This window comes from Maylandia zebra, linkage group LG3 (genome assembly GCF_041146795.1).
Source record: "Maylandia zebra isolate NMK-2024a linkage group LG3, Mzebra_GT3a, whole genome shotgun sequence".
NCBI lineage: Eukaryota > Metazoa > Chordata > Actinopteri > Cichliformes > Cichlidae > Maylandia > Maylandia zebra.
The window spans coordinates 37,905,181-37,928,018 of record NC_135169.1 but is presented as its reverse complement, the minus strand read 5'-3'; the positions used below and the strand labels follow the sequence as shown (position 1 = coordinate 37,928,018).

The window sequence follows — 22,838 nt, the reverse complement described above, 5'->3', positions numbered from 1 at the left end:
GGGCGATCATGTGTGCACGGTCCTATAGGCTGGTCCACTGTCAGGGTTGTATAACCGAGGCAGGCTGGCAGAGAGGAGTAAAGTAGGAGAGACTGTACCAGGAAGTGCAAAGTTCTATCTGTGCTGCCTGCTTTGCATTCAAATGCAACTTGAGAGGCTAAAAATCTCGTCCAACTGGTTCAGCAACAACAGGCATGGAGGAAAGGAAGACTGAAACGGAAAACCATCTGTGACACTTCATATGACTCAAACCTAATAGCAGGTTTAATCCATGCTCAGTCTTGAGAGTAACACAATGGTGCTAATTACACTGTGGTAACAGTTTGTACTCTAGTATTCATTAACTTAAATTAATCACAACACTATTCACGTGGAGTAGTGTTATGATTCAGTATGGTCATTTCCTGGTCAAGGCAAGTAATACATTCAGTAACACAGTCAGAGATTCAAACTAAAAGTAATTTAACAACATATTAATTAAACCTTCTAATCTTTTTGAAAGTTGTCTTTTTTATATTTTTATATTGTTTCCATTATTATTATTCATAGCAAACATCTAGCCTAGCAGTTTTTGCCAGGCCTATAGCGCTTTATCATGTATGGATAATTCATCTTGTGATTCTTAATATCCTCAGTATACAGTGACAAAAACTTGGTTGTTTACAAACTCTTTAACAAAAAAGTATATTTATCTTCTTTTCAAGCTATAGTCAATGTCTGATCAAAAGTAATCACATTACAAGCAGTACATGTATTAGTAAGACAACACACATCGAATGAACCAAATTCTGTCACATATGCAAGTTTTGAGAGAATTAAGTTACATACAACATATGTTCAATGTGGAATGATGATTATTATTATAATTATTACAATCAACATCAGCAACTTACACTTTTCTGAAACTTTAAGCAGTTTTAGCTGCCTAATGTTTATCTGCCAATAAATTGACCTACTCTTAAGTGCACATAAGCTAAGTGCACATAAGAAAAGCTATTAGCTTCAAAGCTAACGTTAAAATAAAATGAGCTAATATTTTAACTAAAATAAGACAGACTTTATTTTGCTTTATCAGCTTCACTAAACTGTCGACCCTTATATATTAGTTTTTATTTAGAGATCGTTTTATACAAATAAACTTAATGAAAACAGTTTTAGTTGAGCTCAAACCACTGTAGCAGACAAAATATTACAACTTAAGTCATTTTAATATAGTAGCTATATAATTACATTTTCTGTCTAAAAAAATACTTACAAGTGATTTAATATTTATACTTAAACATGAAATCATATTGTTTAGTAAGTATTCATATAGCACGTTTAAATGTGCTATTGATTTATTTCTCTATTAATTTTTTTACAATAAAATTAACTAAAATAAAGAACTTCCCAACGATTGACACATTAATACATTTACATCACTCAGACCACATGGGGTGAAGCCTGACTTGGTTATGCTAACCCTTTCAGGTTTACTCTTGTGTTCAAAGCTCAGGTGAGAAGAGTGACGGAGGGGTGTGGTCTAGTGAGGTAAAGGAAAGAGGTGGGGGAGGAACCCGAAGACTTACAGGTAGATGACTTATCCACTTGTCTCCGGGAAACACAATAATATCGGGCAAACCTGTGAGTAAAAACACCCCGGATCTGTCACATGGTGATTTAAGAAGAGCGGGTTTCGGGCTCAGACAGAAGCTTTGATTTGAAGCGAAGCACCGTCGTCGACGTCGTTACAGGTTTCACCGCAAACATGGAGCACTTGTCTCGAAGCGTCTGTGGCTAAGAGAGAGCCACCAACCGGCGACTAAATCGTTTTAACAAGAACTCAATAATATAAGTAAGTTTGCAGAATTTTTTTTAATTATCATCATTATTATTAAGAAATGTGAAACTGTGTTAAATGCACCTTTTGTAATCGACTGTCATTTCCTTTGTAGAATAATTAAGAACAAATTCTGAGAGTTAATGTCTTTGTTAGAGTACTGTGTAGTTTACTTACATGTTGCTTTTATGCTAGCGTGTTTCACTACATAAAATACGCCACTTTTTAGTAATTTTTTACATTTAATTGGCAGCTGTGTTTTCAATACAGCTACAAAATATATAATCATTGTATTAAAATAGATGCACGCAGCTTACTAATAATTAAACCGCCAAGCTATTTATATGGCAGATCCAGAAAGGCAACTAATATAATGCTACATAAACTACATTATCTTTTTTTCTCGGAGTACTCAGTTATTTGTCTACTTACACACTGTACATATTAGTATGCTAACTAATTACTGCTTTTTTGCCCAGGTAAGTAATTAAATCTCTTAATGGACATACTGTCCTTTTTTCAGAGGCACACCCTGCACCCTTTCAATCACAGATCAGTGTCTGTGGACTATAATATTTCAGTCACGACTAAAAATATGCACTTTCTTTGGAAAGTAATCCTCCTCTGCACTTCCTTGTCAGTTTCATCTTGCTTCATTCTTAAGTTGCTGCAGTGTAAACATATGCACCTGTACTGGATATTTGAAGTTAGGAAGGGAAAAAAAAGCTGCCTGTGTGATTAAAGGTGGGGGAGTGCTACACGTGACTGTTGAGCCACATTAGGCTAACATAGTTGAACTCCTTGGGTTCACGTGCCATTAGACTGAGAGGAGATTTCAGCAGCTGGGCGACAGGTTAAATATTCATCACTGTGTACACAAAGACAATGTTTACCGGTGTGCATTTTTGTGTGTGTGTGCTTTCATTAATTAACTAATCTGCAGGGAATTGAGTTGATTTGAACTTGCAGTAAGTGCTCATTTAATTGGGAGTTGTCCCTAGAAAATTTAGTGCAAGCCCAGGCTAGTACCCTCTTGCACCCTTTGCATGGCTGTTAGAATGAGGAAAACTGAGTAGTTGCTAAGTCTAGGTGTTTTTTGTTTTGTTTTTTCCTCAGAAGAGTTGACGGGGAATGTTGAAGGCCTTCCCTGTCTCATTCCTGCTCGGCTTAGTTTGGTGATAAGCAAGTGTTTTATGGCGGTACAGTCTTCCAGTGAACTAAACAGCACGGCTCATAAAAGAAGAATTTGCTGACATTTAACATTTCGTTTCTTGTAGTGAGGAAGTTATTCAAATTCACACACTCCTTCTGTTTCACTCACAAAGATCTTCAAAACTATCAGCACTAACGACGGTAAATTTGAACTAAATATGACCAGAGTCCTTAAATCAGTCGCAGTCATGCAACTGTTTCAGAGGTATTACAACGCACATTATAACTTCTGCAGTTACATAAATGCTGTGCGAACAGGATCCGGTTAGACTGGTGCCCCTAAACCTCAGACAAGCTAAAGTTTCCAACTGTGTTTTTCACAGAGCACCAGGATCGTTGCCTATGAGGTTCAAAATTAGTCACGCACAAGCATCGACTCGTTATGAGGTCCAATTTTGAAGGCTAGACTGGATGTGACTAAGAAACTGAGGGACAAAGCGGCAAGGTGGCAACATGTGCATCAAAAGTCAGCCCCAGATTAAAGTAGACATGAAAGACTACATGTATAAAGGCTCATTTACACCATGGAGCCCTGCTTTCGAGAATGTTACAGATCCGACTCTGTCTGTGAAGCTGGATTTAAGAAATAAATGTTGAAAATGGAAGTTTTTAGAGCATGTGTAACGCCATCTAGTTTAAGTAGAGAACGTGACATCACTGGGTTGGTTGGTTGCTGCTAATATTTTACATGAGCTAACTAGTGAACAGTAACTAATAAAAAGCAGTTAAAAGGGTCATTTCTGTGCTGCTCCTGGCTGAAGCAAAGAGTTTTTTTGTTAAAAAAGCAAGGATAGGCTGTTCACATTCACTCTGTCTCTAAAGCAGTAAATGGTTCTTCAGTGTTTGCTAGCTGCACTCAAACAGGAAATCCACCTGTTAGCTGTAATGTTTGGGTTTGTAAACCACTTTGTAAATGACGAGTGTGGAGGAGAGCCTGTTTGAGGCAGGTGCACTGGTGGTTCAGCAGACTGTCGAGCTAGAGTCTGATACAGATACTTTTTCGTCGTTGTGTCAGGTGTACTGAGCGGTCCAATCAGGAAGATGTGACCAGCAGTGTTTTATGCAGTAATGTAGTCTTTCTTTTCCCGAGCACATCTAAACAACTTACAACATAACAGCTTACTACATGCAAATGTTGAAGACCATTCCACGTCAGCTTCACTCTTCAGACTCAAAAGCCATGTCCATTATTTAGATACAGACCTTGGTCGCAAGTATTTATTTCTTTTTCTTTTTTTATGCAACGTCATGCTGGTATGTGTTTGCGGTACCTTTGTTTCATTTTCACTTATCTGCGTCTTCCATTATGTTTTACCCTACTATGTCTCATTGTGACATGATTTGTGTATCTGACGAAGTGTGAGCCATATGCAAAAATAATAAATATATATATATATATATATATATATATATATATATATATATATATATATATATATATATATTAAAAAATAATAATTTTTCTTTTTTTTTAAATTGGTGTGATATCATCTACTAAAACAAAATTAGATTTTCCAGGAGAAAGGAAAAACAGGCCAGAAATTCTCTCCACTGTCTTATAACCTCTGACCTATAACCCCAACAGGAAGGTCAGCCAGGTCATGGTGATGGACCAGGACACTCAATGGCTATACCAACTCCTAGCTGAAGTCCAGCTGGAGAAGTTTTACCTGCGCCTCAGAGATGGCCTCAATATCACTCGCATTGAGCACTTCGGCTACGTCAAAGAGGCCGATCTGGAGCAGATAGGAATCAGCAAACCTGGTGAGCCTGATCATCTTCTCTGATCATTCATCCTGGGTGTAAATAAATAGGAACCGCTCCCCCTGACTGAAAACATTTCCCCTTAGGCTCAGTAATGGAGGTATGGTTAGTCACAAAAGAAAGACGGGCTTTAAGTGGCCCTCAAACAAAAGCATTGTCCCCTGTTTACCTGCAGTAATCAGTGTAGGCCTTATTTATCGATGAATTTAAAACCTGTTTGCATAAAGAGTCTAACACAAAAGAAATCTTTCTCTTAGTCACATCTTCTGGCCTCTCAGACTTCCCCCTAATTTAAAATAATAAGAAATGTTATCTAATGCAAATGAATTCACTTTGTTTGCATGCTTAAGTTAATATGGTTAATAACAGCTAAGATTATTAACATACAAGCGCTACTTAGTTTTCAACATACTGTCACACAGAGCAGCAACTATTGCATAGGTTTATTATCAATTATTATTTGAAAATTTTACAGTTATTTATTTAGCGTGTACCATTTCAGAAGGGTGTAGAATAAGGAAAGCGACAATTACTTACTGAGAAACTGCTGATTTAAATATATTTCATATACAGTCACAGAAAATGCAAACATGTCTGTATTTTCTTTCTTGCAGGACAAAGAAGACTATGGGACGCTCTAAAACGCTACAAGTCAAGCGTGCGCGTGCGGTCACGGGTGCCGAAGGTCCGAAACACTTCATTTGCATTAGCTTTGTTACGGAGTGTTATGTGTTAACTGTCTTTCTTAAGCCTGATATTCAATTTGTCATTTTTATTGATTTAATGATGCACACAGGTGTTCAGTGGGGAGCCGTTAACCGGAGGTGGTCAAGCACAGGGCCAGGAAGTCGGTGTCCGGGCTCTTCCTTGTCTTATCCAAGACAGTGAGCTGATTCTGGCGGAGAGGCTGGGCTCTGGGTCATTTGGGGTGGTGAAGAGGGGAGAGTGGCATACACCCACTGGAAGAGTGGTGAGAAGCCGTTTTACAGATCTGCTGGACTTTCTCTATAGATGTTGTCAGACCGGAAACTGAAGTCGTGACCAAAACTTTTGGCAGTGGCACAAAGTTTGTCTTTAACAGTTAATAATTGTTTTGGCTTTTACAAAGATTCCACAAGTTTTAAAAACTGTTATTGGCAAATGGTTTTGGACAGGACTGTTTACAAAAAGGTGGACATAATCACCATAACATCACTCCAATTCATCCATTGGAATGTAATTGTGTTGTGCAAGGTCTTGCTACCTTGCTAATCAAGCTAGCAAGCTTGGTTAGCAAGGTACATCCACTGGCTAAAGTATAACTCGCATAGTACACTCACAAAAAACTGGAGCACATACTTCTTTAGCAGACTGTTAGTATAATTAATCACATAGCATTCCGTGTTAGTCAGGAAGCTAAATTAAAAGCGCTCCAAAAATGACTCAGTGAAGGTCAAAGTTTGCTCATAGCGGATAGCTATAGCTGCCAGAGTAAACATGTGCTTGTCAGTCAGAGAGGCCATACTCCTCAGTTTAAACCTTAATAATGTATAAATCTGTGAGTTAAAAAAAATCACCCTCTGTGCCACCGTTATAAAGGGAAATAAGTGTGTGTGTGTGTGTGTGTGTGTGTGTGTGTGTGTGTGTGTGTGTGTGTGTGTGTGTGTGGATCCTTAGAAGAACTGCAGTTTATGGCCCTTGTGTATAAGCTTAACTTTTTTGCCACTTGATTGCACCTTGCAAACCAAACTTGCTAAGGTTAGTTGATAACTTATCCTTCCATCCTTACACCCTAGATATTGTTAGCCATTGCTTAAAAAAACAAGAAAAGAAAGAAAGAAAATACCAGCAGGTGACTTCAGGGTAGCACCGTTTACCTTTCATGTTCTTTTTTTATGATTATACCCTGGAACAGTAGGCGTGTACACACCCTTGCTGCCTCCCTTTGGCTTGTTAAAGTGAGGTGTCGGTCTGTATGCCTGATTAAAACTGAGCATCTGTCTTTATCCCCTTCCTCTCCTCAGTTGGCTGTGGCAGTTAAATCGCTGAGGAGCAGTATGTCGAGGCAGGCGGACACACTGAAAGACTTTCTTCAAGAAGTAACCGTCATGCAATCTTTAGACCACCCCAACATCATACGACTCTATGGTGTGGTGCTCACACAGCCCCTCAAGATGGTAAACTAGAAACAGTTTGTTGATCTATTCAAACTACTGTGTTTTGTAGGAGCCAGATTTCTTTTAAAAATCCTTTTTATTCTTTTTATCTAGGTAACAGAGCTGGCCGCCTTGGGCTCACTTTACGACACCCTGCGTGCACGTCAGTATGAGTTCTCTCTGGTCCGCCTTTGGCTCTTTGCTATGCAGATTGTGTCAGGCATGGAGTACCTGGAGAGCAGGAGATTCATCCACAGGGACCTGGCTGCAAGAAATGTACTGCTGGCATCCAAGGATATGGTGAAGATCGGGGACTTTGGTCTGATGCGAGGCCTGAACCAGGAGAAAGATCACTACATCATGTCGGCACACAGACGGATACCGTTTGCATGGTGGGCAGTTGGGTGAAATTTGAAGCTTGAGTGGGAAATAATTAGAAATCTTGTTAGAGTCACAACAGATTCTCACTAATAACACCAATAACTCTTTCTTTTGCTTCTGGTTTGTCTGCCTCCCTTCTCTCCAGGTGTGCTCCAGAGAGTCTTCGCATCGGCTCTTTCTCCCTTTCCTCAGACGTGTGGATGTTTGGTGTCACTCTCTGGGAAATGTTCACCTATTGTGAAGAGCCTTGGTTTGGTCTGTCGGGCCGGCAGGTAAGCACTTGTCAGAACACTGACGCCATGCTTTTTCTGTATTTGTGTGCATGCCGGCAAGGTATTTGTCATTCATGTTTGGAATGTGTATCACCGCCCTTATGTTGTTTGTTTTTCTGGCATGCTCTATGACTCAGTGTGTTAGCATCACTGACATTCACTCTTCAACTAGATATTATGGCGGGTAGAGCGGGAGGGCGAACGCCTGGAGAAGCCACCTGATTGCCCTCTGGAGCTATACACTGTAATGCGAAAGTGCTGGGCATGCAATGCTGCAGACAGACCCAGCTTTGCCCAGCTCAGCGCGATGGTGGCGGAGGTCTGAAGCTTTTCTTGTCCTTTTCATTTAAAAAAAATCAAAGAAGAGATTGCTGTTCTTGCCTCATGAATATGCCTGAAAGTCTGCGCACTTTTCTGCACGTCACATCAATTCTTTCCTGTCTTCCTCCACAGGCTAAACCCAGAGAGGTGCAAGCAATAAGAGAATTTGCAGAACCCAGAAAGCTCACACTTTTGCCCAACGACCTTGTGACTGTCATCGACCACAGGTGGGTGAGCGAAAGGTGGGTGGGTGGGACGAAAGAGGAGTAAAGGAAAAACTTTAGCTCGCACAATGGACCTTTGTTGAGATGAGACGGGGATTTGAACCAGCCCGCTCTTAAAGAGACATTCCACTCTTGGCGAGTCCTCGAATGCATTTCACTTTGCTGAACAGGTCGAGCAGCTTTGAAACTCGCCTCCCTGTGTTGTTTTTATTTTACGTAACACGTCTGATGGGTCTATTGGTATTACCTGCGTCATGATTAGTCTTTTCTTCCACCAATCTGGTTGAATATAAATCTGAAAAACTTCATGAAGTTTGTTGTTTCCGACACAAAAATCTACAAATAAAGGTATTGTAGTCATGCAGGGAAAGGACAAAGTTAAATAAGATTATCCCACAGCAAGTATTCTCTTCAGAAGTGACTGACAATGCTGGAAGTTAAGCCCACTGATGTAATGAAACTCCTTACGTGATACAGACTGCCGTGACATGGTATCCAGGCAACAATAGTGCTTTTGTAGTATAGTTAAGTTTTATTTATTTATTTGTTTACCACGGGTTTAATGTGACGTCTGCAAACAGAATGAGTAATGGTCCAGTTTCACTTAACCTCACTTTGTTTAGCAAAGCGAGTAGTTAATGTAATCCCATGGAGCGTTTCATATTACATCATTATCAGAATTTATTATATTTTGTTTAATGGAAGCATAATCATTGTGCTAATCATTATACTGTTTTTTTCACTGTAAATGACCACCAAGTAAGCTGATTACACATAACTCTCAGCTACTTTAGAGGGAAGCTTTATGTCAGTGGAAGGCCTCATTTAGATTTCTGCAGGGAGCCTGCGATGTAACCTACATAGGTGGCCAAGGTCTTGCCAGCATTATGTGTTAATTACCTCGTGGGCTTGTTTTGGTTTTATGTGCGGTGCCAGCTGATAGAAACAAATAAAATGCTGGGATTTTTTTTTTTTCTACTGGGACCCCAACTCTCAGTGGAAGTCATTTATTTTACTGACTTCTGTTTGGCATGTAGGAAATTCGTTTCCTTATTAACCAGTTGTTTTCCCTTTCTCCTTGCAGTCTGGAGCTGAGTGAGTGGAGGGGGCAGAACCAGAGGACGTTGGCCATCGGCTGGTTTCCTGCAAGCCTCACTGTCCCATCACTCCCCTCAGCTGCTGCTGCAGCTGCCGCAGTGTCCTCCGGCAGCTCCGGGCCTAACCCTGGTGGCTACATCTCAACCCCAGTAAAGGGCAGTTTGCAACACACCGGGCACGGAGACGTCAACCCTGAGCGCTCCTGGGGAACGCCTGAGAACCCGGACGAGTCAGTGATAACCCTCATTCACTCCTCCCTAACGTTGTTTTTTAAAATATCTTTGAGTCTTTAATAATTTTGGGGTGGTTGCTTCTTCATAATGTGTTGACCAGATACAAAATCAGGTCAACACATCAGGTGAAAAAGAGGTTTCAGTGATAGCTCTCTGAGTTATTCTAACTGACAAGTTTTGTGTCCTGGAAAGAAAAAAATGTACATTTTCATCTCAGGTCCCTGAGTCACTGAGTTTTATTGTACAATGATAAGCACAGCACTCAGCTGTTTCCTGTTTTTAGTTAATATACTTTGTAAACTAAAGATGTCAGTCTAATGCGTTTACTGTGGTGACCTGTGCAGAGCTGGTGGCGGCTGGAGGTCAGGACCCAGCAGGGAGAAGGAGGGATCCAATCTGCAGAAAATGGCAGGTAGGAACTAAGAATACATGTGGGTTTAAAATGTAGTGATCAAAACCACCAGGTACAGCTCTGAGAAATACAAAGTCAGCATAAAAAAATAGAATAGACTGTCATTATATTAATATTGCAGGGTTTTTTTTCCAAGGCTGAAGGCAAGACTTGATCATTTCATATATATGTTATTATATTTGTACAATTATGCTTTCATTTATTTGCAAATGCAATCTTAACTCTTAAAAGTTTAGACTTTTATAAAGCTTCAAATTCATGTCAGCCAGAAATTGCTCACTTTTGTTTAGCAACTCTGCCCCCTGGTGGCTCAATCAGGAAGCTTGGTAGGAGCTGGAATGCGGAATAACGGTGCTGTGTGGAGTTTGGATACTGCCATTGTGCCTCTGTGGGCTCACTCTGGATACTCCCACTGCTTTCTCCCACAGTCCAAAGAGGACTGTGTTGAATGCATGCATGTTAGATTAACTGGGGATTCTACAGACTGGTGATCTGTGATAGCTGGTAGATGATTGAGCACCACCACAACCCTGAATTCAATTAGCAGTAAAGGAAATGCATGTATGAAGGGAAAATGATTAATGTGTGAACTAATATGTTGGTTTTCTGAAGAGCAATAAGCAGCACTTGCTCTGCTTTTTGTCTTAACTGTCTGACTAGTGTATAAATTTAATCTACTTGATAGTTTTTACACATTAAAAATATTTTTCTTTGTCTTCAGCTATGACTAGGAGCCTGGAGTCAGTCTTGGGTGGACATCGGCCCCGAGCTCATACAGTAGGGGTGTTCAGAGTGGATCAGCACGGAAGACTCCTTCCTCCTGTGATGCCGACTCACAGTGCGGTGATGCAACAGGATCCTCGTCGGCTGAGCGAGGCTAGTATCGCTGCCCCTCCTCGACCGCCACCTCCCAACCTGAAAGCGCTTCGAAAAATCCAAAGGATTAACCAAGGCCAGGGCAGCGCGTTGCCCCAGCAAATGGTTCCCCCTACACAACCCCAGCCTCAGCAGGTTGTTGGGGGTTCCAACCTCGCCAAAATGGCCCAGCTGGCACGCTCTACCCCACAGCTGGATGAGTACTCAGACAGCAGGGAGAGAGATCGGGAGCGAATAAGAGAACGGGAGAAAGGGCCTCAGAACACAAAAGAGGGTCTCATTGCACAGGCAAGTGATGCAATTCCTACAGATCAACATGATTTTTATGCCTTTTATAGTGATAAAACTGAATTTAGATAAAAAGTGAAGGTCAGTAAAACCTGTTCGTGGAAACAAATGCTTACCTGAAAAATGTCGCATGGTATAAAAAAGAAAACATTTTATATTCAAACAAAGCAAAGGTCAACTTCACTGTGACATCATATATTGTGCAAAACTCATTTTCTGGCTATTGCTGAATCATAGACAGTATAAAACATGGGCATAGCTTCTGCTTTTAAAAAAATGTGCAAGTGTCTCAAACCTGCATTATATCTGAAGGCCAACAGATGGCGGTAGCTGTGGTTGCAAAACGAGTTCAAGTCCACATCAGCTTTTTAGCAACCAAGGCTACGTTCACACTGCAGGTCTTAATGCTCAATTCCCATTTTTTTGATCAAATATGATTTTTTTTATTTTTTATTTTTTGTCTGCTCGTTCACACTACAAATAAAATGTGACAGCAAACGCGCTCCTGTGTGAACCCTCAAAGCGGCCCGCATGCCACATAAAAGGACAGAAGGACAAATTGCGGCCATATTTACACTGATGTAAACTACAGCTTGTCTGGTTGGTAGTAATTCCAGTTTTCCTGCTCACTGTCTGCTGTTTTCATTGCTCTGTTCAGATTATGGAGGCGGTACATGGCGTGACCACGGACGAGGTTCATAACGCACTTCAACGAAATGACTGGAACCCAGTACGAGCTGAACAGCAACTAAAGGTCAGACCATCAAATTAAAATAAAAAATTTTTAATCGCACTTGCCTGTACCTGTTCTGTGAAGCTAATGATAAAATATGAGCCAAAGGAATCCAGTTTATACATGTAAAATATAAATGGCCATCAAGGGAAGTCAAAACAGTATATGTACGATATAAGAGAAAAAGTAATAATGTTAACATATACTGCTTATCCAGCATACACATAAACAGTAACAATAGTCAAAATATGCACATTAATACAGCACAAGTCTTGTTTTGTGCACTTTGTTAGTTGGAGATAAAGGCAGGTGGTATATTTCTAACTCATGATATGAATTTTGCAGAAGGTCCTCGAGTTGAAAGCTCGGGACCATTATTGTTTTAGTTATGGCAATAAAAAAAAAAAAGGTTTTGCAACCACCCTTCCTCATCACATCAGCTTTTTTGGAACCAACATGGTGACAGCGTAAATGCTTATCTCAAGACTACAAAAGAGGAATTCAGAAACAGATTGGTACAATACACGGGTCACAGAAGTAGGTCACTCGTCCCATAGATTTTGTATTATGGCAGCTATTTATCGTCCGGTTTGTGCACTTAATGCTAGGACATCACAGGGCAGCACAGTGGTGAGTTTAATATGTAACCAACAGTAAATCTGTGTCCAGAGTAGCCCTACCAGGAAATCCAGCTGTGCTTTACAGGCTTGTTCATGCATGTTAAAGAAATACTTATTAACTATAAACTTACCATCAAGTATTTAAAGAGAGGAAATCTGCAGTCTGTGTACATGTTATATGCAGCTTACGATAAACTGCTGCTTGTGTTTGTGCTGCTTCCATACCCACAGTGGGTTTTTTGTCCTTCTGAACTTGCTCCTCTTGTTTCTCTCTGCAGATGGAGCAGCTGTACTCGCTGAGCCTCTGCTCCAGAGAGGACTGCGTCAAGATCCTCGCCAAACACCAGTGGAACCTGCAGTTTGCCAGCCGCTATCTAATCCGAGTGACGACCAGCGACAGGCCCGGCCCGCCCTAGAGGGGTTGGCCTCTTACCAGCCCAGACAGAAGAGTCTGAAGAGATTTGAGGCAGCCACTGTGGCTGACTTTTTCCACACCATCGTGGTGTAACAGTGACACACTCCAACACTTGGAGCCCCTCAACTACAGGAGCACATGAAAATAGAAAAATGAAGGCAGACAAAGACAAAACTGACTAATATTTTTGAGAAGCTTAGAAGAAACATGACATGTGATAAAATGACATGATGTGGTGTTATATAGCACTTCTTTTGCACATAGGTTTTCTGTTTTAATACATTTGTACATATTGTAGTAGAAACTTTGTTAAATAAAACTGATCTCTGGTGGCCTGAACACAGGATCTCAGCTCTGTGGCTCTTTAGTTCTCTAAGAGAGGCTCTTACCTTTGTCCTACTGCCTGCTAAGATTGACCCTGTGTACACTGACACGTTACAACTGGTTTAAACAATGTTAGGTGATCATGCATTTAAAAAAAAAAAAAAAAAAAAAAAAAAACTACAAAGCCATGCCTCAGTGTTCCTGAGGGATGGGTGGACATGTGCAGACATTTTCTGAAATAATATATATGAACATCTCACATGATCCCAGGAGATGGAGCACTAAGATTTGATATCTAATCTGGGGGCACTTTGGTCGTCTTCCACTCATGCTTCTGAACCAGGGAATGGATCTAAAAAGATAACTTCCTGTTAATAGGTATATAGTATAGAACTTCAGACTGAAGTGTGGATGCCATCAAAGTGTGGATGAATATGTACATATATAATTATGCATGCACATATAACACATTTGGTTGGTGATGACAAACAGCTAGCAACCAAATTTAAAAAGAACAAAAAAACAAGTCAATTGATTCAGTTAAGATTCTGGTCTCCTCTCTAGTTCTCTGTACCAGCAGTCATAACTGCACCAACTCTTTCCAGGGACTTAGGAACTACAGTGTTTCGTGCAAGCTTTGCCTGTGGGGTTTTCCAACCATTCTGAGGCCAGATCAATGCTCACTAACCTCAACATCTGCTTTTAAATTTTTCCCTCAACCTGCATTTTCTCTCTGTCATTACGCAGGCACATGTTCAAACTAGAGATGGACCGATTCGATATTGCGTATCTGTATCGGTCCGATACTGACCTAAATTATTGGATCGGATATCGGAGAGAAATATAAAAATGTAATCCGATCCATTAAATATCAAAAAAGCACCTCACAAAACTTGCGACACGGCGTAACTCTGCTCATAACCGTAGCACTTTGGAGCAGTGTGCTCACGTGATAGAGCGGCTGTGTGTATTTGTAGCCTCGCTACCAAACCTGCATTTCATCTCTGTGAAAGTTATCCCAGAGAGAAGTAAAGCAAGTGTGTAAGTTCATCTCTGAATGTTTGTAAAGCATTCCCATGTTAAGCTTAACAACCGATATATGGAGCGACTGCCTCTTCTCTCTCCCTCCCTCTCCTGCTGCTACTTCAATCATGAAACTGATTAATGATCAGTTTCATTTCTGTCTGTCTCTCTTCTTTGTTTTTGGCCCACTTTGCACCAGAAAGAGGAAACCAGCGGCTGAACAACAGCAGCACGTTTAAGCTTGATAAGCTGTTGTTAGAATTTATTTAATATTACTTTCTACTCGAGGATCTTTTTCTACGCAGCTGACGGCTGTAACTGTGCAGGGGCGCATCTAGCAAAGTTTAGCCAGGGGGGCCGATAGGGCATGAACAGGGAAAAGGGGGCACAAAGACATACTTTTCTTTATTCTCATTTAAAATGTCGAGCTTTTAATAAATAATTATCTGACACCCAAAGTTTTAATCTGATGTAAAATGTATAGAAGTCCATTACTGTATATAGTAACTGTTAAGTCTAATATATATACCCTAGTAAGCTGTAGTACTTTTTCCTTTGGGAAGATACCATCTGTGCAGTCTGCAGTTCTGTAAAAGAAAGATGTTGAATCTATTTAATTATTCTTGAAAAATAATTTATTTCTGTGCATTTTTTTCCACACTGCATCAAATTAAAGTTGATTACATCGATTAAGCATCATGAGGTGGAGGGTGGGGGGTGGTTCCCCATTTTCTTTGCTGGGAGTTTGCAACCCTATTAGTTAGGTTGCTTAATATTTCTGCTAAGTACTCTTTAAATTACCAGAATAGGGAGGATGGAGTAGGTTTAAGTTTATTAGTTGATCAGTTTTGCTGAACTATGAAATATTTTGGGTGCAGTGTATTTTTTACATACAGGTATAACAGAATAGCTTTAGTGTTGTTGTTTATTTAAACTTGAGTATTAACTTATACAAAATGCAGCAATATATTTAAAAAAAACAGTTTTATTGATTAAAAAACACTATATCGGATTCATATCGGTATCGGCAGATATCCAAATTTATGATATCGGTATCGGACATAAAAAAGTGGTATCGTGCCATCTCTAGTTTTAATTTTAAAAAAATAATTATCTCTTTCTAAATCATTACAATTATGTGATCTAACTGGTACTGAAAGGGTTACATTTCAAAAGTATGTCTTTTTGCCCCCTTTTCCCTGTTCATGCCCTATCGGCCGTAATAACATGGGAATGGAAGTGCCACTGGTTGCCTTTCCTCATAAGAGCCATCCCTCAAGATTTTCTCCATTTATAGCAATGCATTATCAGGGATTGTAACATCTAGTCCTTTTGCTGAATATGTTGATTCATGTTCATTATGTTCATTATGTCCATTCACGTTTTCTTCAGTTTTTGTTCTACTGCAGAATATTTTTAAGGCTATCTGCTATTAAAAGCCAGGCCAGGCTGATGATTAAGTTTAACATTGCCTACAATATTGCCAAGGGGTGCCAAAAAACTTTAAGCACAAGCACTTTTTCAGTAACTTATCTTTTTTGCAGAATGGTGCTCCAAATAAAGAACTTTGTGTTCACAAGATTGTTAGTTAATCATTTACAAATCAATATTGTTTGTATGCACAGCAATTTAAAAAAAAGTGAATATGTAAAACAGTGGGGTTCAGCGATTCGGGTGAAAAATTTGGGTGCACCTAACTTTTGTGCTGGTGCACCTAAGAAAAAAAGTTAGGCGCACCAGTGCAATCATGGCAAAAGTTAGTCTGGAGCCCAGTACATAACAGGAAAACACCTTCATCACAGGGCATCCCCCCATGTTTTCGTTTTCTTCTGTTATGAAAACACACTGCTGCAATTGTTGGCCTCTCCGATTTTCTCAAAGAACATGAAATCCTGCAGAGCAACGCCAAAAGTATTCGATTGTTTTATTCAGCAACACACCACATATTTCAAAATCAACAATGTCCATCTACGTCGTGAGGAACGAGGAAGCAGGCGCCCATCAGCACAGCTTTCATCTTCACGTCCAAGTCCAGCGGGAACTGGATGCCAAAGTTACTGGTGTCAGTGAAGGTTTCCTTCAGAAGGCCGCCCCACTGCCTGCTGATGCGACCAATGGGGGTGTCGCCATCTTTCCCCTTGAGCTGAACAACAATAAGAATACCAGCGTTCGTCAGCCACAATTGCTTTCTTAAACACTCATAACTGTTCACATTGTTGCTGATTTGTTTAAATTTGTTTTGCCTTCTTACTGAGAAATATGAGCTTAATGTGCAGTTAGCTTACCAGGAGATAAAACAGCTTTTTTGGTTCTGTATGAAAGGTAACACAATCTGACCACCAGCAGCACTAAGGATCATTCACTTGGTGTCAAACTAATGGGAAAAATGTGTTTCCGTGAATGCTCTTTAGTGTTGGAAAAGTAACTGGACGAGTGGGAGAAAATACTGACAAGCAAGCTCACCAAGACACAAGAAGATTACGTAATAAACAAAAATCAGGCTCTGCTGCAATCCTGGGAGATTAGCTGACCTGATCTGCTGTTTAAGCTGCTTTAGCCTGCCTACAATTGCAATTCACCTGCAAGCTGCTTTGCAACAAACCTCCACCAAAGCTCCTCTTTTTATAATTATTAACTGCCCAATTATTAGTTGACTTAATTAAAATCATCATCAACATTTCTGTGACTGTTACCAGTCCTGTTTAGATTATCTGAGTGGATCTGTAACAAATCACTGTTGGCTGATGGATGAAATTTACTCAGAGTTCGGTTTCCCCCCACAAACAACGACCCTCTGAGCTCACCTCAAAGTTGACATCTCCACAGCAGTTGCAGGCAAAGCAGGGCCCCTCCAGTCTCATGAGTGTCTCCTTGTTTGCTCCCTGGATGGAAAACTTTGGCAGGAAAGGGTGCCAGTCCTGTTTGACGTACCCTATGGTGGTCCCAGGTGGAGCCTGGACCTCCATCTGTTGGTCACATAGTTAGTTAGACACATAGTAGCTCTGCACAAAATTAGAAAGCTATTTCACAGAGCTTCGTTTGCTCTCTTTCCTGGACACTGACAGCTATAAATAAAATGTCACGCTGTCTGCATCTGTTCCACAGTGCATTTACTGTTGAGGGGAAAAGCAGATCAAAGTGGTAAACACACTGACAATTTAATAATCAAAGTCTGCTGATAATAACATTTGAATTTGATGTTCTAAACAGGCTGTAGAACAGTGTTTAATGGGTGATCACAAAGATCTTGAATCAAATGCTTTCCCTAAATTTGGCCTCAAGACCATCTTCTTGAGCATGCCTGGATGGACTACGGTTAGTAGCTGTTAATTTTTTTGACTGCTCACTGGAAGCCTCCTTTTAACTGCTTACACTGTGCACTCTGTACATTTCACCATAAAACTCAAACTTGCATAAAAAGCAAATACCAGTGTCCTTGTCAAACTGACTCCAATTTCACATCAATTATCACTAATGATACAGGCAGGGTCTGCAGCTCCAATCGACTGTCAATGCAGAGAACATTAATCTGCATGCAGCTGGTTCCAGGACAGAGCACACTGATAACTCAGAGCAGTTTCTTTGGTCACCTGGACCAATCAGCAGTAAATTAGCCCACTTCCCACCCTAAAAACTACTTTAAATCCAGCAGGGTTAACAGCGCCATGCGAATAAATCAGACTTGTATAGCAGCTCCACTAAAAACATTCCTGAAGAATAGAAGTAAATCCTGAACAGGAGATGAGCTGTTGTAAGTGTAAGTGTCACAAAATAAACTACAGAGCTCACGTTTCTCTTAAAATCTTCAGATTTTTCCTTTAATTTCTACATTACATTAAAAAAAAAATCATTGCCCCTTATAAAACTGTAATGTCTTGATTTATTTGCCTTTATCTGATCTAACTTTTGTATCTATCTTTATTTAATCAAAAAAAGTGATTAGGTATGTCTTAACAGACAGTAAAGAGTTTATTCTTCCCTATTTGAGTCTCTTCAGATATTTAATATAGCTAAAGATTAACCAGCACATCTAGATCAAATACAATAATCCAGATATGATGGATGAGTACTCAGATTTCACACCAAAAATGCTTTTGACCGGGAACAATATTGGTCTAGGTGTGGTAAATGAATGCAATATGACTCCATTAACCTCTTTCAACACTAGCCAAGTCACTTCTACTCAAACACAGAAACATTAGAGTGGACTGACCTCTTGCAGGTAGCAGGGGCAACAGCAGGAGGAGCAGCGGAAAGGCCTGATGAGACGGATAACCTCCCTGTCCATGTTGTCCTTTATTTTCATGTCGAAGCTGCGCAGAGAGCCGTAACAGTTCCTTTCGCAGCAGTCACTCTTCTCTTTGGCCTCGTAGATCTTTTGACCCAGACTGTTTTTGATTTCATACTGTCTGTTTTTCTCAAAACCGATGAATGCTGGGCATGGTTGGGAAAAGAGAAGGGAAAACGGTGAGCAATGAAGTAACAATAAGTAAGGAATTTCAAGGGCAGATATAATTTTTCTTCCATTCGTTTTCATCTTGAAAGGCTTTAAGCCTCACACACTGCTGCTTATGAGCTGCTGAAGGATTAAATATTCTGTGTTGTACAAGATGCACGCCTCACCTTCGACTTTCTGATGGATCAGGATCTGGTCAATCTAAAACCGAAGGAGAGAAAGCAAACTGAAAATAAAGCAACTCTGTGGCACATCCTGCAATCTGAAAGTCTCTTCCTTCTAAAAACAATTAAAAGCACATATCAGGCATTTTCAATGCAAATGACCTTCCCATATAAAAATTCATTCTTTAAGCCATAGAGTATTTCAGCTCCATCAGACTCTGCTGGTTAAACAAACATACCTTCTTTCTCTTTGTCTGCAAAGCTAATCAAGCACTAATGTGTATATAATGCAAGCTTGGGAGGTGTTTCCTTTAATATTTGCACAAATAAATCCTATAGAGGGATTTTTAAAAGAAAATTTTTTGAATGTGATCTTTAACTGGGTTCAAATGGCCAACGGGACTGACCTCGCGTATTATTTTAAAAAGGAAACTGACTTTGGTGTCACACATTTCCAAATCCGAGATGAGATTAATGATCACCAAATAGTGCAGCAAACTACTGTACAAGTATTTCAATGGTGAGCCAATAACAGAACTACAAAATGCTACTTTTACCCACAACAGTCTTAAACATGTGACCTTTTCTCTTACTAAGAGGTCTATGAGAGATCCAGGAACTGTATCTGTTCACCCCCATGGCCAGCAGCTTTTCAGGTTCATACCAAATCCAAATAAAATGGGAGGATTAAATGAGTCATCCGGCCCCCTTCCTTCTGGTTAGCGTATAGCCTCAGGGTGCTGGACGTGGGGTGAAACCCTCCATGCATGGTAAGGAGCTTTCTTGTCTTGATGTCAGTGGCTTCCCTCTCTTTGTTACCATCCGACTACACTTCTCCAGCCCGAACAACATTCCGATGTCATTGCTGCATATCCTGCTGGTGTGGATCAGTGAATCGATGTCTCGTTCACTCTTGGCATACAGCTTGATGTCATCCATGTACAGGAGGTGGCTGACAACTGCTCCGTTCCGTAGTCGGTATCCGTAGCCAGTCTTGTTAATGATCTCACTGAGGGGGTTCAGGCCTATGCAGAACAGCAGTGGGGACAGAGCACCTCCTTGGTAGATCCCGCACTTGATGGTGACTTGTGCTATGGGCTTGAAGTTGGCCTCCAGTGTTGTCGGCTACATCCCCATTGAGTTCCCGATGAAGGCTCTCAGGGTCCTGTTGATCTTGTACAATTCTAGGCATTCCAGGATCCAGGTGTGGGGCATTGAGTCATAGGCCTTCTTGTAATCAATCCACTGCACAGGTTGGTCAGTCTGGTCTTGCAGTCTCGGCTGACTGCTTGGTCTGCCAGTAGCTGGTGTTTTGTCCCTCTGGTATTCTTGCCCATCCCTTTCTGTGCCCCGCTCATGTATTGACCCATGTGCCTGTTCATCTTAGCCGCTATGATGCCTGACAGGAGCTTCCACGTGGTGCTGAGGCAGGTTATTGGTCGGTAGTTGGAGGGGACCGGTCCCTTCTGGCCACTGAGCATTGCCGTTATGGGTTGCGTCCTTCTCCCATATGCTCTTCCAGTATTGTTCTGCCTCCAGCCTTGGTGGTGCTGTTCTCATATTGTTCCCCTGCCACTGAGAGTACACCTTTGCTGGTTCTGTGGAGAACAGCTGGTTTATTCTCCTGCCTTCTATCTCTCTGGTGTACCTCCTCAAGCGGCTGGCCAAGGCTGTGAGTCTTTGCTTGGCAGTTTCCAAGACCTCAGGTATGGACAGCTTCCTGTACTTCTTAGGCACCTTCCTCATCGCGGCTTTCTGCAACTCCGATAGTTGGCTAACCTCCCTCCGTGCTACCTTGATCTTAGCCTCTAGCCTCCTTCTCCATGGAGGGTACTGCCCCTTGTGGCTGTTCAACTTGTAGCCAAGCATCTCACTGATCACTGCTGCCGAATTGTAGATCAGCTTGTTAGTGTCGGTAATCGTGGTTGTAGGTATTGCCCGTAGTGCTGCATTAACATCATCTAGCAGACCTTCTGAGGGTACTTCACGTAATATTGGTAACCGGCTACGGGGGTCCAGGTTTCAAGCTTGGCCATAATCCTTTCTTTCAGGTCAGTTCCTCTCGCACTCAACAATCCTTCTCCTATCGCACTTGGGGCTTGGTACCCAATTAGGGGTGGGTTTTTATAATCGATTCATCGATTAAAATCGATTCTGGCTTGGATAACGTAAAATCGATTCATTAAAATCCTAAATCGATTTTTTAATATAAATTTATTTTGTCCGAAATGCCAGAATCTCTAGTGACATCTCACAAAATTTCAAGAACCACCAAACAGTAAATGAGAGCAGGTACAGGGATTCTGCACATAGACTTAAACACACAGCGGATCAGGATCAGTTAGATGTAGCCTTTCTCACAGTCGGGGCTGAAAGCCGACAGCTCGCTGATCCGGGTCCGCACTTTGTGTTCACGCCCTTTATGCGCTGATTCTAAAGCTGTTAGTTTGATCTCTCTCCAAACAATATTGACCGAACCAGCAGCAAAAGAAGATCCAAACGCTTCACATAAACATCGTCATGAATTCACTCTTTTACTGTTTTGCTTCCATTGCGATGCGCAGCTCTCTCCCTCTCTCCCTCCCCCTCTCTCTCTCTCTCGAACAGTTTCGCTTTCTTCATTATTCGCTTGCTTGTTATGCACAAGTCTACTGTTGCTTACAGCGCTGTCGGCCGCTGTTTTTTTCCCTTTTACATTCTTCCGAAAAGAAAACCTCATTTCTGCTGTTCAATACTGAACAAATTGAAACTTTTTAAAATTATTCAAAATGCAAAACGCTTAACCGTGTCTCTAATAAAACTGCTGTAACGTCAGAGGTAATGTTCATTAATTAATGGTTTTCTTTCGTTTTCGATGTACTGCAGAATATTTTTATAAAATCCCAGGCCAGGAAAATCACCTACATGTTTTTCTGTGTTTTATCTTCAGCTACTTTGACACAAAGGCATCTGCTGTGATGCTCACACCTTGGATAAAGTCTTGCGAGTGTCAGCTTCCTTTTTATAGATACAAAAATATGTAAATGTTCTGATCTGAATTATATTTCTGACTGTCAAAATTTCCCAGATTTAAATCGAATCGAATTGAATCGAATTAAATCGAATCGTGGATCGAATCGATTCGGGACCTTGTGAATCGGAATTGAATCGATTCTAGAAATCAGTGACGATACCCAGCTCTATACCCAATCTTGGGTGGGGGTGATGATATCTCTCCCCTGACCTGGCGTCCTGGCTCCCCCTTGCCGTAGCATTTATGTTGTACCTCGTCAATCTCTAGCTGTGAGAGCAGTCCCTTCTTTCGAATGTTGGAACACTGAGCTACTAGTTGTTTTGCCGTCATTGTGGATGTTGGGTATCGAAGAATCCATAGGTCCCTCATCCTATTCATGTAGCCCCTTCCGCCGGGGTTACTTGCGTAGTAGCATTCCAACAACGCCCTGTTTATATATATATATATATATATATATATATATATATATATATATATATATATATATATATGTCACACAGCGGAAATTTGTGTTTTTATGTTTTATCAATCTGTGTATTGGTACATAGTGTTGATTTTATTTGCATGATTTTATAGTGATATTTATATTGCATGTTTGTTTATTGATATTTATACTGCATGGTTTTATCCTCATATTTATATTTGTGTTAATGTTGTACCATGTTCCTTTAACCCACTGTGGACTAAACAGTCAATTGTAGGCACCTGTGAGGTGGGGGCGTTCCCCAAGGTGGCCTATCAGCCGCCAGGTTGACCTGTTAAAGGGGATAGCGAGCGCAGAGACAAAGAGAGTGACGCACGAAAGGTGGGCAGGAGAAAAAGGAGCGCGTGCAAGCCCGCACGTGTGTGGAAGGAACTGCTGCCTGACTGTGGGGTGCCGCGAGTCGTTCGGCGATCCACTCCCAACGCAGGAACGGCAACAGTCGGTGGCGATGGCTGCAATGCACAACAGGGCAGGGATGTCCTTCTGCCTGCATCTGACGGTGAGACGAGGGAGGCCGTGTTCAGGTGTGGAGTGGGGCGGGACTGTGCGGCGACGCGCTGTCAGGAGGAGA

The 22,838-nt window shown here is 41.1% G+C and overlaps 2 protein-coding genes across 6 annotated transcripts in view; one reads left to right on the top strand and one right to left on the bottom strand.

Annotated features, from left to right (window-relative positions):
• Window positions 1–1,518: 1,518 nt before the first annotated feature.
• tnk1 (tyrosine kinase, non-receptor, 1) lies at window positions 1,519–13,142 on the top strand. The gene is made up of 14 exons (XM_004571193.6): window positions 1,519–1,834; window positions 4,617–4,795; window positions 5,410–5,480; window positions 5,592–5,765; window positions 6,799–6,951; window positions 7,045–7,322; window positions 7,457–7,583; window positions 7,756–7,902; window positions 8,037–8,131; window positions 9,213–9,455; window positions 9,804–9,871; window positions 10,593–11,035; window positions 11,694–11,789; window positions 12,667–13,142. The coding sequence occupies exons 2-14, from the start codon at window positions 4,633–4,635 to the stop codon at window positions 12,802–12,804; spliced, it is 2,196 nt and encodes a 731-aa protein (XP_004571250.3). The 5' UTR covers window positions 1,519–1,834; window positions 4,617–4,632; the 3' UTR covers window positions 12,805–13,142.
• Window positions 13,143–14,846: 1,704 nt separating this feature from the next.
• Window positions 14,847–22,838, bottom strand: part of LOC106674494 (phospholipid scramblase 1) — a 19,649-nt gene continuing 11,657 nt past the window's right edge. For 4 of the 5 annotated variants that reach the window (XM_076881812.1, XM_024806509.2, XM_076881814.1 and 1 more), the window contains 4 exons: window positions 18,774–18,807; window positions 18,364–18,584; window positions 16,955–17,116; window positions 16,060–16,293 (listed from right to left, as the gene is read on the bottom strand). In XM_076881812.1, the coding sequence (XP_076737927.1) occupies window positions 16,105–16,293; window positions 16,955–17,116; window positions 18,364–18,584; window positions 18,774–18,807 (606 nt within the window). In that variant the 3' untranslated portion in view covers window positions 16,060–16,104. The other variant, XM_076881816.1, reaches the window with a different exon arrangement.

Excerpts from the sequence above, each read along its gene's own strand:
- tnk1 (XM_004571193.6), top strand. The coding sequence starts at position 4,633 with ATGGTGATGGACCAGGACACTCAATGGCTATACCAACTCCTAGCTGAA. Across the intron at positions 5,766-6,798 it reads ATACACCCACTGGAAGAGTG|TTGGCTGTGGCAGTTAAATC; the intron begins GTGAGAAGCCGT and ends TCCTCTCCTCAG. Across the intron at positions 6,952-7,044 it reads TCACACAGCCCCTCAAGATG|GTAACAGAGCTGGCCGCCTT; the intron begins GTAAACTAGAAA and ends CTTTTTATCTAG.